This window comes from Monodelphis domestica, chromosome 1, assembly GCF_027887165.1.
Source record: "Monodelphis domestica isolate mMonDom1 chromosome 1, mMonDom1.pri, whole genome shotgun sequence".
In the NCBI taxonomy this organism is placed as follows: Eukaryota; Metazoa; Chordata; class Mammalia; order Didelphimorphia; family Didelphidae; genus Monodelphis; species Monodelphis domestica.
In genome coordinates, this window is record NC_077227.1 from 206,399,048 (window position 1) to 206,415,623 (window position 16,576).

Sequence of the window (16,576 nt, forward strand, 5' to 3'; positions counted from 1 at the left end):
TTATAAACTCTTTATAGAAATAAATGAGAGTAAATTCATGGTAATGGCAGTTCCTATTTAAAATTAGCTAGGGAAGGATTTTTTTTAATTCATAAAAAATATTCTCTTTCACTAAAAGCTAAGCAAAATAATATTTATTGGGTTAACAGGTTTTTTTTTTTTAAAGAAACCATGGAAATGCTAGAGAAATGTACCATGAATATAATATCACCATGTATGTCTAAATATCAGTTTGTGTTGTTCAGTTACCTTTAGGTGTTCACAAATTAGATTCTATTTTTAAACTCCCTGCAATTATTTTTCATTATACGATAAAAGCTCTACAATTAGAAGTAACATTATTTGGAAATAATGGATCATCAGACTGGGCCTATATGTAAGGAATACTTACAAGATTTGACTCATCACTTCTAAGAAATTGGCCACTTTTTTCTAAGAATCCTTTCCAATAACCCTGCAAACACCCTTTCTTTTTGTCATCCTAGCTTCCTGAAGTCCAAATCACTGTATTTCCTTGGATGCCTTTATGTTGACATCTCAAAAGAACCTTTTCTTGTTCTTAGTTGGCAGATAATTTATGTATTAAGACTTGCAAGATATAGGCTCCCCTCCCCCCCAACCTTCATCCCATTAAAGATCTCTCTACTAGTGTGCATTTATTCATAACTAACAATTTCCATCAGCCTTGCCTCTTAGATTTGGACGCCTTAAAGCTGTGTTGGTGGGGGCAGCTGGGTAGCTCAATGGATTGAGAGCCAGGCCTAGAGACTGGAAGTCCTAGGTTCAAATCTGACCTCAGACACTTCCCAGCTATGTGACCCTAGGCAAGTCATTTAACCCCCACTGTCTAGTCCTTACTACTCTTCTGTCTTGGAACCAATACTTAGTATTGATTCCAAGATTGAAGGTGAGGGTAAAAAAAAAAAAGCTGTGTTGGTGAAGGCATGAAACATGCACTCTGGTGTGCTGGAAGGGGCAGCTTTGTTCCTTCTCTGGAATGTGCCTGAGTGCATTTATTTGCATGATCTCCCCCCTCTGCCCAGCAGACAAATGTGAGCACTTCCTCCCTCTGCTGTCTGGAGTAATGTGGGAGCTTCATAGGAAGCTTGAAAGTGCAGTTTGGGCACATGATCTCTAAAAGGTTTGCCAATACTGCCATAAAGTACAATTACCTAAAAGTATATACTGCCTCAGGAGTATTTACATTTGAAAAGAAAGTTTTTGAACATGAAAATAGTTTTCAACTCAAAGGAACCATGCTATAATGGAAAAATGCTAGGTTCCCTCTACATGGTAAATTATAGCTACAGAATCATTGTGCTCTGTGACCACAACTTAACATCATTCAGCTTTGCTATGATCTTAATACAGATAAGTGAAAAAATACCTTTCCCAAAAATTTTTAATAATTAATAATTTTTTTAAATAAAAAGGTCCCTAGGCTTCTAATAATGCTGAATAATCTTTTAAATTCTTCTCTATGTACTTGGAAATAAATATTTTGGAGGATTACAATTCTAAAAGCTCAGATAAGCATTTTTTAAACTTGTACAGAAATTCATAAATAGGAAAGATGCATGCTGGAATTAAAGATAGTGGAGTAAGGGATTCTTAGCTTGTCAAAACCCTCTAAACACACAAAAATAGAGAAAATAAAGCTCTTTAAAACAAAGGAAAGCAGGAGGGACACACCTCACTGGGGTAAGATGGGGGAAGAGCCCAATGAGTGTTGCATCAGGGGAGCTTATAAAACACACATAGCCCTCTTGGGCAATAAAACAACAAATGAGGAATGGCTCAAGACCAGTCCTGCAGAGACTAGATATGGGGAAACCAGAGTCTAAAGAAACCTTAAGTATGGCCTGAGGCAACAAACCTAGTAGAGGAAGAGGACAGTGGCCTGAGGTAAAAAAAAAGGTAGAGTGAGAACAGTCCAAAAGCAGTCATATGGCCTGAAGCAAAAAGACAGCAGAATGGAGAAGCAGCCAAATTCAAGTTCTACCTTCTTCCACATGGCCTAAGGTAATAAAATGGCTGAAAAGGAAATAGCCCAATGCAAGAAAGAAGAGGGAAACCAAAAGCAGGTATAAAAATAAATTTAATATCTAATAATAAAAATATTATATTTTATGAGGTTTATTAAGGATCATTAGAAATCAAGGAATAGGGGGCAGCTGGGTAGCTCAGTGGATTGAGAGCTAGCCCTAGAGACGGGAGGTCCTAGGTTCAAATCTGGCCTCAGACACTTCCTAGCTGTGTGACCCTGGGCAAGTCACTTGACCCCCATTGCCTAGCCCTTACCACTCTTCTGCCTTGGAGCCAATACACAGTATTGACTCCAAGACGGAAGGTAAGGGTTTAAAAAAAAAAATCAAGGAATAAAGAAAATACAAAATAAAAACCACTTGCCCATGGCTGATTAGTCCATTTAAAATCCCCGCACTTAGCTTACCACTATACTTGCTATATCATTGCAAAGGAAGAGAACATGGGAGGCATTACTGCCAGTTAAATACCAATTGTGATCTCACCAACTTGGAGACTCAGAAGAGATTATAGGGAATTCTGGGAAATACCAAGGACTTCTGGGGAATGAAGTCTAGGGTTCAAAATCTCCATTTATACACAGGGGAACAAATTCCAGACCAAAAAAACTGCTACAAATCTTCCAACAAGAAAGTAGCTTATCTACCCCCTAAATGTGCACAATGAGGGACCAAAGACAGACGCATCTATCCTGAGATCCAGAAAAGGCTATACTGCAAGCATGGAACAATGTTCCTTCCATCCCAGGAGCAGAGCAGAAACTCAACAGATAAATAAGGTAACAAAGCGGGGAGAGGGGAATAACTAGAAAAATGAGTAAAAGACAAAGGGAAAAAACCTAAACTTAGAAAATTACTTTAGTGACAGGGAAGACCAAACTATAAACTCAGGAGATAACAATGGCAAAAAATGAAAAATGTGAGGCCTCAAAGGAAAGTGAGAAAGAATGTCAGGACCAAAAAGTTCTCTTGGAAGAACTTGAAAAGAAGTTTAAAAATTTAATAATAAAAAAATAGAAAGATTTGACAATCTGGAATTTAGAATGAGTCAAATGGAAGCCAAAAAAAAAAGCCATTGAAGAAAAATAACCTCCTAAAGGCTAAAATGGGACAAACAGAAAAGGAAAAACAAAAGCTCAAGGAGGAAAATAACTCCTTAAAAATGAGAATTGAGCAAATGGAAGGTAATGACAGGGTATCAGGAAACAATATTTAAAAAATCAAAAGAATGAAAAAATAGAAAATATGAAATACCTCACTGGAAATACAATTGACCTGGAAAATAGATCCAGGAGAAAGAAAAATCATCAGAAAACTTGAAGACAATGATCAAGAAAAAGGGCTTGGTACAGTGTTACAGGGAAAACTACCCTGATATCCTTAAGCAAGGGTAGGAAAATAGAAACTGAAAGAATTCACCAATCACTTCCTAAAAAGAAACATTCCAAAACATTTATAGGAAATTCAAAAACTCCCAGATTGAGGAAAAAGTACTGCAACCAGACAGGAGGAAATAACTCAAATATTGTAGAGCCAGTCAGTATTCCACAAGACTTGGCAACAACTGCATTAAAAAATTGGAAGGCACAAAATATGATATTCTGAAAGGCAAAGGATCTAGGCTTACAACCAAGAATCACACATTCAGTGAAACTGAGAATAACTCTCCAGGAGGAAAAAAGTGATATTTAATTAAATAAAGAACTTCTAGGTATTCCTGACTGAAACCAGAGCTGAAAAGAAAATTCAATGCCCGAATTCAATATTTAAGAGAAACATAAAAAGGTAAACAAAAATGAAACCTTGAAGGTTTCAATAAGGTTGAATTGAGTACATTCATACTTGGGAATGCCATAACTAAAATACCTCAGAGATACTTGACTTATGAGGTACTTATAGTATTTAAGATACTTAAGAACTTTATCTCTATTAGGACAGTAAGAAGGAGTATACATAGGAAGAAGGAAGCAGAATATGATGAGTTGATAACCAAAAAACAAGAAGGTACTACAAAGAGCAGGTTACAGTTAGAAAAGGAAAGCTAGAAGTAGGTAAATTATCTCAAATGAAGAGGTGCCTAACAGTCAAAACAATAGGCAATATGGGTGTGTGTGGTAGGCAAAGCTTGAACTTTACTTTCATAGGAATAACACCCACACTCAGCCAGCTATAGAAACCTACTTTACCTACAACGAAAGTAGGAGGGAAAGGGGAATAAGGTAGGGAAAGAGATGGACAAAAAGGAGAAAAAACTGGGGGAGGTGATAGTTGGTAATAAAACATTTGTGAATAGGGAAAGGCTGAAAGAAGAAAGAAGGAAAGAAAGAACAGAGGAAAAAAGATAGAGGAAAACAGAATTACTCATCATAACTGAAAATGTAAATGAGAATAATTCACTCAAATAGGAATAGGATAGCAGGGTGGATTAAAAATCAAAACATTATAATATGTGTCTTTTAAGAAACACATTCAAAGTACATAAATAATGATCATACTATTAAAATAACTTTAAAGCCTAGGCATTTGTACTTACTTAAATATGGCCACTTTGTGTATGACTTTCTCTAAGCCAGTTTCGTTGTTTTCCTGTGAAAAAGATATTTTTGTTATTTGCTTTAATATACTGTAATTCTTTTTTTGTTACTCACATGACAGAAATCATCACAATCCTGTAAGGCAACTATATTGCTCTGTAAATGATCATTAAAAAAAAATCAATCTGCATTACAATAAAGGGAAGTTTAAATTTTAGTTTACTGGACAAATTTTCCTAACCAAACTCTCAACTATCTCATCATTTTCAGACAGCAATGTTATCAAACTTCTAAAAAAGATTGGCTTTGTATGATTTTTTTTTTATAAATTACTATCAGTGGATCAAGTATAAAGATTTATTTTTTTTCAAAATATGATGACAAATGAATAAAGTGGATTTCATTTTATATATGTATATATTTTAGTTTTAAAGTTCATATTATTACATATTCTTATTATTCTGTCTGAATACATAGCACTTTATATATGTATATATTTTAGTTTTAAAGTTCATATTATTACATATTCTTATTATTCTGTCTGAATACATAGCACTCATGGTTTCTGCAATATTAAGTTGTAAACATTTTTATCCACATTTCTGGAAAAATATTTTGAAGATATGTTTACATTCAACTTACTGGCTCCTTCTGACATAATCTTCACCAACAGTAGTAAACAAATACATGCTATATTGTAAAAATTCCTATAAAGTAAGGTTATAAAATATAGAATTTAACTTATGATCTATGCCAAAATGCATACACATGTAGATTTTCAAATGCATACAGGTTAGTATAACAACTCACAAATTTATTTCTAATATTCTTAAGCTATTATTTGTTGAATATAAATTTCTAAGTATTATCTCTGGATACTATATCACAAGATGCTGTTTATGATAAGAAAACTCAATTTTATTTCTTTAAGTCATAAAAATAAAATCTGGGTATTTATGTTTCTTACAAAACCTTGAAATGTGTGCTCCATAAAAAATAAATTAATAAAAATAAAAACACATCTCTTATGTAAGAAGTAAAAGATTTGAGGTAGTCCTGATTTATAAACAAAACTGAGCCTTTCATATTTTAATGAGTTTTTGAAATTTACCAGGAAAAAATCATTCTTGTGTAAAGAGTGAATCAAACTTTCTTTGTCTATCAATCATGAATTTTTAAATTAATCAACCAAAGGCTTAAACATTCTTACTTAACATTAAGGAAAGGAGTTCCCAAGGAACTTACTAAAGTGAGTGACAACTCTAGGGGCCATAGACCTGTCCCCAGCAGGACTAAGAAAATTGAAAAACCGCATCTAGTTTCCATAAAGTGGAGGAAGGGACAGGAAGTGATGTGGAAAAAGGACTATAAAAAGTCCTGAACTTCCTGTTGGGAGAACGTAGGAGGCTGCATAGGTGGAACCCTTGCATAAGACACCACCGGATACTCTTGCTAAGAGTTAATGAGCCCTTCCAGACCTGAGCTGGATACCAGCACAACATTAGTGTGAAAGGCTAGATATTTTCTCTACCCTCTTCTAACATTTCTCTACCTTCACTTTTTCCACCTCTTTGTAAATAAACACCACTAAAAGTCACATTAAAATGCTATACAACTATTAACCTTGCCACCTTGCTTCCTGATTTACCAGTTTCAGGAGGACCATTACACAGTTGTGAAACATTAGAGTCCATGACAGAAAATCCTCAAGATAATATCCTGGACACTCCTTTAGAGAACTCATATCTGGTGTCTAAGTCTTATTAACTGATGGTTTCTCTTTCATGAGGGATGGCATGAATTACACTGGAACTGCTGAAGTCACAGAATTTGCCACTGTATGTTCATCATCACTGCCCTCAAATATAAATGCTGATGGTACAGAACTAATAGCTCTAAAACATGCCTGTATAATTGCCAAAGACAAAAAGCAACAATTTATATGAATTCCAGGTATGCATTTGGAATTTGTCATGTAGTGGGTATGTTATGGCTTCAAGGGGGATTTTTAACATCAACTGGAAAATGTATAGCAAATGCAGAAATAACTAATGAAGTTCTTTCTACTCTCCAGCTCCCCGAAGCCCTAGCTGTAGTTCATTATACAGGTGGAACTGACCCTGTCACTAGAGGGAAACGCCAGGCAGATATAACCTTAAAACTCATTACCTTAAAATGGCATGAATTAATTTTAAGGTTGGCAACAAGTAACAATTCAGATTTATCCATTTCCTATAATGAAAAGTAGAAAAAATAGAAACAAAAATTCAAAGCAAAGACAGATCAATGGAGTATGGGTATCAGCTGAAGGAAAACCCCTGCCCCACTAGAAGTTTCTATTACTAAATATGCCAATCCATGCATAAAAACAGTCACTTTGGAACCCAGGGATTGCAGGCGCTGTTAAAAGAGAATGGATAGCCCCTGGTATAACTACTATAGCCTCTAAAGTATGTGCAGTCTGCCCCATCTGCCAAGGATATAACCAACATGCCTTTAGTGGCAATGTTTTTGGTGGGCATCTGCCAGGTTTTTTGAACATCTGCAAATTGATTTCATTACAATGCCAAAGGCTGCACATTATGAATTTTGTCTAGTCATAGTGGATCAACCAACCAGATGTCCTGAAGCATTTCCTAACACCCAAGCCACAGCTGCTTTTGTTGCCGAGATACTCTTAAAAGAGATTAATCCTCATTTTGGCCTGCCAACAGGAATTGATTCTGAAAGGGGAACTGATTTTACCAATTCAATTCTTTCCCAAATTTATTCCTGTTTGGGGATAACTCCTAAATTTCAGTACCATATAATCTCCAAAGCTTAGGCAAAGTTGAAAGAATAAGAGAACTTGAAGACTATAATAAGAAAACTGTACATTGAGACACATTTAAAATGGCTTGAAGCTCTCCCTCTGCCTCTATTTTATATTCAAAGCAGGCAGAGGGGAGATCTACACATCTCACCATTTGAGATGTTTTTTGGACATCCCTCTATACAAGGTAAATCTTTTTCTCCTACATATATATCACTGCTGGGAGAAGGGGAGGAGACACTTGCATTGCTTCCTGTATACAGGAATTGCAGATTAAATTGCAAAAACTCTGTGAATCTAAAGCTGCAGTATAAGCAGGACCAATAGACTTTTCATTTCATGATCTAAACCCAGGAGATAAGGTGTACATAAAGAATTTCCAGCACACTGGAGCAACTCAGTCTGCCTGGGAAGATTCATTTCAAGTACTGTTAACCACTCAAACAGCTATCAAAATTGGAAAAAAACGGTTCTTGGATTCATTGCTCACATATAGAGTATCTTCTATCCACATTGATTGACTGTATCCTATCATATGCATTGGAGATAAAATCTATAGACAAGCGGACACTTTTTGGGAAGACATTTAATTCCTGAATTTATAGTATTTTAAAAATTTTCATTTGCAATAAGCATATTTGACTTTGTCCATTTCTTATTTCTTGTACTTAAAGTACAAATAATCAATATTAATCTTTTTTTGATATTGCAATAGAAGTTTAAAATATCCATCTGCGCTAATATCAAGTGTAAACAAAAAAGCTATAGACTATAGAAACCTGCCATTCATTGTTAAATATTGTGGAACTCTGATTAATAATTGTGTCTGATTCCAGGGGAAGGGATCACAAAAAGAGTCATTGTACAAGGTAAAGAAGTACAAGGTCAATGAGACCAACAATCCTTGTGGGATTAAAGAGATCTGTGCCAAGAAAAAGGATTTGTTTGAGGTTTAAAGGAGCAGCAATCTGACATAAGTCAGATGCAAGTTCTTCCCATGGCACACTGTGATAAGTACTTAGGTTTGGCTGTCATTTTTGGCTCTCCTATCCCTGTGGGTGAAGGTAAAATCAGCCTAGGAAATGATATTTCCTTTTTACATCAAAATCCAGTCTTCCATTTTTTTTTCTCTCTTATAATATGTCAACTTTTGGTAGTACTGATTGCCAGTGTTTTTATGTACACAGATTCTAATATTTTGGTGTTGATTTTGATTTTCTTTTCTCCCAAAGTTTAATTTTTCTCCTATTTCTTTTTGTTTAGTTTTTCTTTTCACATTTGACTCATATATTTCATAACTCAACCATGTATCCTGAGTTTATCCAGGTGTTGGTCAACACCCTCTGGGAGGGTATTTATAATTTTCATAAAATCCAAGACATTTTTAGGAAAAAATTTCAGGAACAGAAGCTTTTTAACCCCTTGAATCAAGAAAATAAACTAGGTCTTTTCGATTAAGATGGCCCCAGAGTAGAAGCAAGGCTCTTCCTCTCCTCTCCACCAACCAATAGGAATGCCTCAAAAGAACAAAACCCAAATCAAATGAGCAAAGGGCTGTAGGGCGCAGTATTGAAGGTAGGCAGAGTTTTGGGCATTTCGACATTCAAAAGGGGGCAAAATTATTTCCAACAAAAAGGGAACTCATCACCCGTAACCAACTACACCTATGGTGCTAGAGTCAGAGTGAGTGTGAGGAAACTCTAGGTTTCGAGAAAGCTGGCTGAGTACACCACAGGCTTACTCCTAAGTACAGCAAGACTAGGGACCCCAGGAAAATGATGAATGTGAAGCCTGGGCCCAGAGATAGGGCAGAGCTGCATACTCAAAAAACAGCCTTAGGGCATAAACCTCTCTGGAGCTCAATACAAACACTTGCCTACCATCCTGATCCAGACTTCTGCGGGGCAAGCTCTAGGTTTTCAGAGACTGGCTGAGGACATCACAGACTTACCCCTAAGAATAGCAAGATTTGGGACCCCAGGAGGCAGAGGAATGTGTACATTGGAGGCAGAAGTAGAGCAGAGGGTGGCAGCACAGAGCTTAGATACCTTGGAGACTTGAAAAATAGCCTGAGAGTAAAACCTACTAGTTAACTAGATAAACAGAGCGCTTGTCCTCCTCACTAAGACTTCTTGCTAGGAAAGGAAGAAAAAAAAACAACAAAGCAATGGCCACCAAAGAAATACAATCTAAAAACGCCTAAAAAAACAAGAGAAAGGGACTAACTCTGGATAATTATTATGGAGGAAAAATCCAGACTAAAAGGAGACAGAAGAGGACAACAACAAGCAAACACATCCAAACTTTCCCCAAAAAATGGAAATGGGTCACAACCTCTCCAAGAAATCAGACTTGAATTTGAGAACCAAGTTAAAAAGATAAGAGAAATTTGGCAAAAAAAAAAGTGGGAAATAGTTAAAAAGAAAATAGCAGTTTAAAAGACAGAATCTCCCACTTGGGAGATAAAGACCATAAATCAAACGAAATGATAAGCAAATTGAATACGATTACATCAAATTAAAAAGCTTTTGTACAAACAAAACTAACACATCAAAAATTTGATGGGAGGGGGCAGCTGGGTAGCTCAGTGGATTGAGTCAGACCTAGAGATGGGAGGTCCTAGGTTCAAATCTGACCTTAGCCACTTCCTAGCTGTGTGACCCTGGGCAAGACACTTGACTCCCATTGCCTAGCCCTTACCACTCTTCTGCCTTGGAGCCAATACATAGTATTGACTCCAATACGGAAGGTAAGGTTAAAAAAAAAAATTAGATGGGAAGCAACAAATTGGGAAACAATCTTCATTACAAAAAGCTCTGACAAAGGTCTAATTACGCAAATTTATAAAGAACTAAATCAATTGTACAACAAATCAAGCCATTCTCCAATTGATAAATGGGCAAGGGACATGAATAGGCAATTTTCAGTTAAAGGAATCAAAACTATTAATAAACATATAAAAAAGTGTTCTAGATCTCTTATAATCAGAGAAATGCAAATCAAAACAACTCTGAGATATCACCTCACACCTAGTAGATTGGCTAACATGACAGCAAAGGAAAGTAATGAATGCTGGAGGTGATGAGGTAAAATTGGGATATTAATGCATTGCTGGTGGAGTTGTGCATTGATCCAACCATTCTGGAGGGCAATTTGGAACTATGCCCAAAGGGAGATAAAAGACTGCCTGCCCTTTGATCTAGCCATAGCACTGCTGGGTTTGTACCCCAAAGAGATAATAAGGAAAAAGATGTGTACAAAAATATTCATAGCTGCGCTCTTTGTGGTGGCAAAAAATTGGGAAAATGAGGGGATGCCCTTCAATTGGGGAATGGCTGAACAAATTATGGTATATATTGGTGATGGAATACTATTGTGCTCAAAGGAATAATAAAGTGGAGGAATTCCATGGGGACTGGAACACCCTCCAGGAATTGATGCAGAGTGAGAGGAGCAGAATCAGGAAAACATTGTACATAGAGACTGATACACTGTGGTACAATAGAATGTAATGGACTTCTCCGTTACTGGCAATGCAGTGATCCTGAACAATTAGGAGGAATCTACGAGAAAAACCACTATTCACATTCAGAGGAAACACTATGGGAGTAAAAACAATGAAGGAAAACAACTGCTTGAATACATGGATCGAAGGGATATGGTTGGGGATGTAGACTAAATGAACATCCTAGTGCAAACATCAACAATATGGAAATAAGTTCTGATCAAGGACACAAGTAATACCCAATGAAATTGCACGTGTGCTGTGGGAAGGGTGGGTGGAGGGGAGGAAGGGAAATATTGTGATTATTGTAACCAAGGAATAATGTTCTAAATTGACTAAATAAATTAATTCAAATTGAAAAAAAATTGAATACCAGAAATGGCCTGCTGGAAGCCATAAAAGAAGGATAGAACATACCAAAAAGGAAAATCAAAAAATCATAACTGAAAACCAGGCTTTAAAGACCAGAACTGGTCAAGTAGAAGCTAATGATCTCAAAAGACAGTGAGAATTAATAAAGCAAAGTCAAAAGAATGACAAAATTGAAGGAAACATGAAATATCTCACTGAGAAAATGACTGAACCAGAAAACAAATCCAGAAGATACAATTTGAGAATCATAGGTCTACCTGAAAACGCATAAATAAAACAGAAATCTTGACATCATACTACAAAAAAGTATCCAAGAAAACCAACCTGATATTCTTCAACAAAAAGGCAAACTAGGTGCTGAAAGAATCTATAGATAACCCTCTACATTAAATCCTCAAAAGACAACCCCCATGAATATAATGGCCAAATTCAAGGGCTTCCAAGCTAAGGAGAAAATATTACAAGAAGCCAGAAAAAGAAAATTCAGATATCAAGGAGCACCAATTACACAGGATCTTGCAGTCTTCACAAAAAAGGACCACGAGGATTGGAATCTGATATTCAGAGGCAAGAGAATTGGGTCTACAACCCAGGATCACCTACCCATCAAAATTGACTACATACTTACAGGGGGAAGTATGGGTATTCAACAAAATAGAAAATTTCCAAATATTTGTAAAGAAAACACCAGAATTAAATGAAAATTTTTATATTGAAATACAAATATCAAGATAAATATGAATGAGCGCGGAAAAAAATTTCCCCTTTTAAAATGTTTTTTCTTTAAGGGCTTTAATGAGGTCAAATTGTTTATATTCCTAGAGGAAAAAATGTTATTTGTAACTCTCATATATTGTATTGACTATTATAGTTGTTAAAAGAATTATTCATAGGTAGAGTGTGGGATACTAAGTGGTTTAAAATTATATGCAGATTTCCACTTCTCATATTGACTGATGGATCTCTTCTTTCTTCCATGTTTATGTAGTGATGCATGCTATTTCCCTAATATGTGAAATTACTTTTGTTTTATTATTTCACCACATTCAGTCTTACATATAAGTCTCGTTTTCCATCTGTCCTCTTCTTATACAAACAAATTTACAAAGTTAAAACTAGATTGCCATATTTATTGCCATATAATTGGGCAAAATAGTTTTTAATGATTCCCTTAATTTCTTCTTCATTAGAGTGAGGTCTCCCTCTTCATCTTTGATACTGTTAATTTCCTTCTTATCTCTAACTATTGTAGTTTCCTCTTAGAAAGTGCAATATTGTATGCACCATTAGCTAGAAGATCTTTAGAGGTATAAGCTAGATGTCAAATGATTCATTGGGGAGGCTAGTTTCCCAAAGAATCACAGGAGGGATTGTGAAGAGTGAATTAAACTTTCTTTGTCAATCAATCAGCAATTTTTAAATTAAACAACCAAAAATTTAAATACCACTACTTAACACTAAGTAAGTGTTATGGGTTAAATTTTTGGGGGCAGGAGTTTGATCAAAGGCCAGTGCTAGTTTATTATATGCAAAGCACTTAGTTTATTATTAGGAAATACAGATAGGAAATAGGAAGGAGGAAAGTGAAAATAATCTTACAATAGCTGGTAACTATACCTAAGATCCCAATCCTGACTTAATTTTTCTAGAAAACCCTATATCTATCTACCTCAGAGTGCAGTATCTTCTGATAGGCTGAAGCCCTCTCCTACTCTTTCTATACTCTCTCTCTCTATCTGATAAGATATACCCACTATCTACCTCATTTTCCCAAGTTAATTGATAATCAATAAATCTATTATGGCCTTATTCTGTTTTTCTGTCTCCAACCAGAGAGAGTGCTAGCTATACACCCTCTCCCCAGGAGAGTCAGAGACCAAAAGCTCTTTCTAACGGTATGCAACTTACAAACCACACTCAGCCACATCCCTCTGTCATCAACTGACAGTTTGCACAGTAGGGGGGGGGGGGGGTCACCAACTGCAGACCTGCACAGCAGGGAATCTCCTGTTAAAAAAATTTATTACTCCTTTTCCTCTTAAATAAAAAAGTAGAAATTAATAAAAAACTATCTTAACATATCACCCCTGATACTGTTGTGAGACCTTTCTCAGTAGATCTTTCAAATAAAACTATCCTCTACTCTATAGCATATACAGAGAGAAAGTAAAAATCAAAACAATTCTTGCGACATGCAAGTCTCAAATAATATACAATTCCAAATATTCCAAAAATTACTATCACAAAATTCATACTATGCTCTACATAAATAAAACCTTTTCTTCTTACACTTTACAGAAATAAGATCCTAATATTAATTCAAATACACCTCACAATTACTACACACACAAAAATGAAACAAGAATGTTATAAATGTAATTAATATACATCTGATATATATTCTAATATATTTACACATCTAATATATTTCCCCTGGGTAGGATCTTCATAAACAGTTATACCACTTTATCATTTAGTTATCATTTAGTTACTTTTCATTTTTTCCTATAAAAGTATTATTATAATTACTTCTACATAGAACTAATAAATCCTATAACATATGACAAATAATATAATAAAATAAAATCACATAAATTACCCATGACATTCCATTTCAAATCTTTATGTACAAGAAACCTTTATTTACCCTTAAAGTTCAGTATCCTTAAAATAATTTCCATTTGTATTACTCCTCATAGTAATCCAGTGTTCTTGTAAATATGGTCCAATTATCCATTTGTAGTTTTCTTGAATTTCAATGTCCTTAAAAACAGTATCCAGTTGTTTTTGTAGTCTTGTCCTTGATGCATTAATTCACTGTCAATGGCAGGTACTCTTTTCACATGTGAACAATGAATCCACAATGTTCTCTGTCCTATATTAATGGCTGTAGGGATTGTCAATAGTACTTCAAATGGGCCTTCCCAGGAAGGCTGAGTTCCTCCAGTACATTGAAAGTTCTTTATATATACTGTATCAGTCAGAAACTTGTTCTTTTAAGAACTGACGAGAGTTCACACCCTCAGAAACTGTGAACTGCCTGGGCAGTGCTAGACAATTTTGGAAACTGTGATCAGCCCCTATATAGAAGGGCAGACACAAGGAGTTATCATAAAAGCAGGTCCTGAACTCAAGTCTGGGGAGATGGTGTTGGAGAAGACTGTCTTTTGGAAATAGTCATCTAACTGGGAATCTTTGAGAGAGAGCTTGCTAGATTGTGGCTTGGATCATGGGCTTGGAGTTCAGCTTCAATTTAAGACTGACTCCTAGACTACTTCACTGGGTGAGTGAAAGGCTGACTACTTTCCTAGTTTCCCAAGAGACTAGCTACCATCTTAGAGGAGGCTATGTGGTTACTCACCACCAGCCTTTCTAGTTAATAGCTTTTAGGTTATTATCCCCCTCACATTTTTCTTCTTTATTATACTTTATTATTTATTTCTGACTCAAGGTATAATAAATATTGTTGACCACATAATTTCATAAAATTGTTGTCCAACCATTAAATTTAAGCCTTATATACCTAGGCAAGAATATATTTGGGATAAAACCAAATTTGTGAAACGCATTTTCCTATTTGAGTCGATTCTTGCTAGTAAATCAAATCTAAATGTATTTTCTTTTTATAATATTTTGGCCACAAATGCTGCCACTTGTTGTGCTATTGGAAATGCTTCCAGCCATCTGGTTAGCTGGTCTACTATTACTGAACAAAAGTTGTAATGTCATGCTTTTGGCATTGCTATAAAACCAATTTGTAGATATTCAAATAGTGTATATGCTAATTAAAGTCCTCAAAATGCTTTCCCTCAAAAGCTATGTTGGCTTTGCAAGTTGCACAAGCTACACATACTTTTGAGGCAATGTTTGTTATTCTGGGAGCTATCCATACTTTCTTCACTGAATACATGTTTTGTGTTTCAAAAATGACCATTTTTATGAATTGACTGGAAGATTTGTTGACAAGATGTTCTTGGAAGTATTAGTTTACCTTCCAATGCCATTCATACAACATTAATTTGTTTAGTCTTAAAATTCTGCTTCCATTTTTAACCTCTTTCTCATACACAAGGGACAAAATTGTTATAACTGTCAAATTTAAAATCAATTCATGTCCTTTTATGGAAGTGAGTTTTGCAGCAACATTTGCCCAGTGGTTTCCTTTTGAAACAAAGTCTGTTCTACCAGTATGAGCAGAGCAATGTACAACCACCAGGGATTTAGGTAGTTGTAAAGCTGCAAGAACTTCAGTTAAGATTTTTGCATTGGCAAGTTTTGCCAGATGATGTTAAGAATCCCCTTTGAAACCAAAGGATAGCCAAGCATGACAGACACCAAACGTGTATTTGGAATCAGTAGAGATAGTTTCTTTTTTATCCCTTGCTATTAGAGGCTTGCTTTCATGCTATTAATTCTGCTGCTTGTGCATTCAGATTAGAATGGAGTGATGTGGACCATAGCATTTCAAATTCTGTTACTACTGCTGCCCCTGTATAACTCAACCCTTCTCTCATAAATGATGACCCATCCGTAAATAACACCATATCTGGATTTTCTAAAGATGTATCTACTAAATCTTCCCTTGGTTTCTCTAACATTGAAACTACAGATTAACAATTATGTAATAGTTCACCATTGGTTGGCAAGTCAGGTAGCAGTGTAGCAGTATTAAGAGTTGTGCTGCATTTCACTGTTTTATTTTCATTTCCCAGCAAAGTAATCTCACATCTAGCAAGCTTTTGATTTGAGAATGCCTTCATCCTGCATCTTAAAATCAAAGCTTCCATCTTATGTGGGCAAATAACAGTAAGTGGACATCCCAACACTAAATCAGCAGTCTTTGAAACTAGCAGAGCTAGTTATATCTCTGAGACATGGAGGTGCACCTGCAGTTTGGGGTCTAACTGTGCTGAGTAATATGCAATAGGATGCTGGACTGGACCTAATGTTTGTGTTAGAACTCTAGAAGCTACACCTTTTCTTTCATGCACATGTAATTTAAAAGGTTTGGCATAATCAGTTATGCCTAAATCTGAAGCTGACAATATTGCTTGCTTTAACTTATTTAGTGCTGCCTAATGCTCTGCACTCAGTTTCAGAACATATCTTTTGTTAATTCTGTGAGTGGCTTTATAATCTCTCCATAACAAGGAATCCAATGTCTGTAAAACCCCAGTTCCCAAAATTGCTCTAAGTTGTTTCTTAGTTTTAGGGGCACTCATTTTTTGTACATCCGCAATTCGTTTCTGAGAGATGTAAAGCAAACCTTCAGCCAACATAAATCCTAAATACTCCACTTCTGGGAGAC

The 16,576-nt window shown here is 35.6% G+C and overlaps 1 protein-coding gene across 1 annotated transcript in view; it reads right to left on the reverse strand.

Moving 5' to 3' along the window:
• The window catches only part of UBR1 (ubiquitin protein ligase E3 component n-recognin 1), a 178,880-nt gene that overhangs the window by 71,213 nt on the left and 91,091 nt on the right, over nt 1-16,576 (reverse strand). Inside the window, exon 22 of the mRNA XM_056810343.1 lies at nt 4,579-4,631. Within this exon, the coding sequence (XP_056666321.1) occupies nt 4,579-4,631 (53 nt within the window). The remainder of the gene's footprint in view (nt 1-4,578; nt 4,632-16,576) is intronic.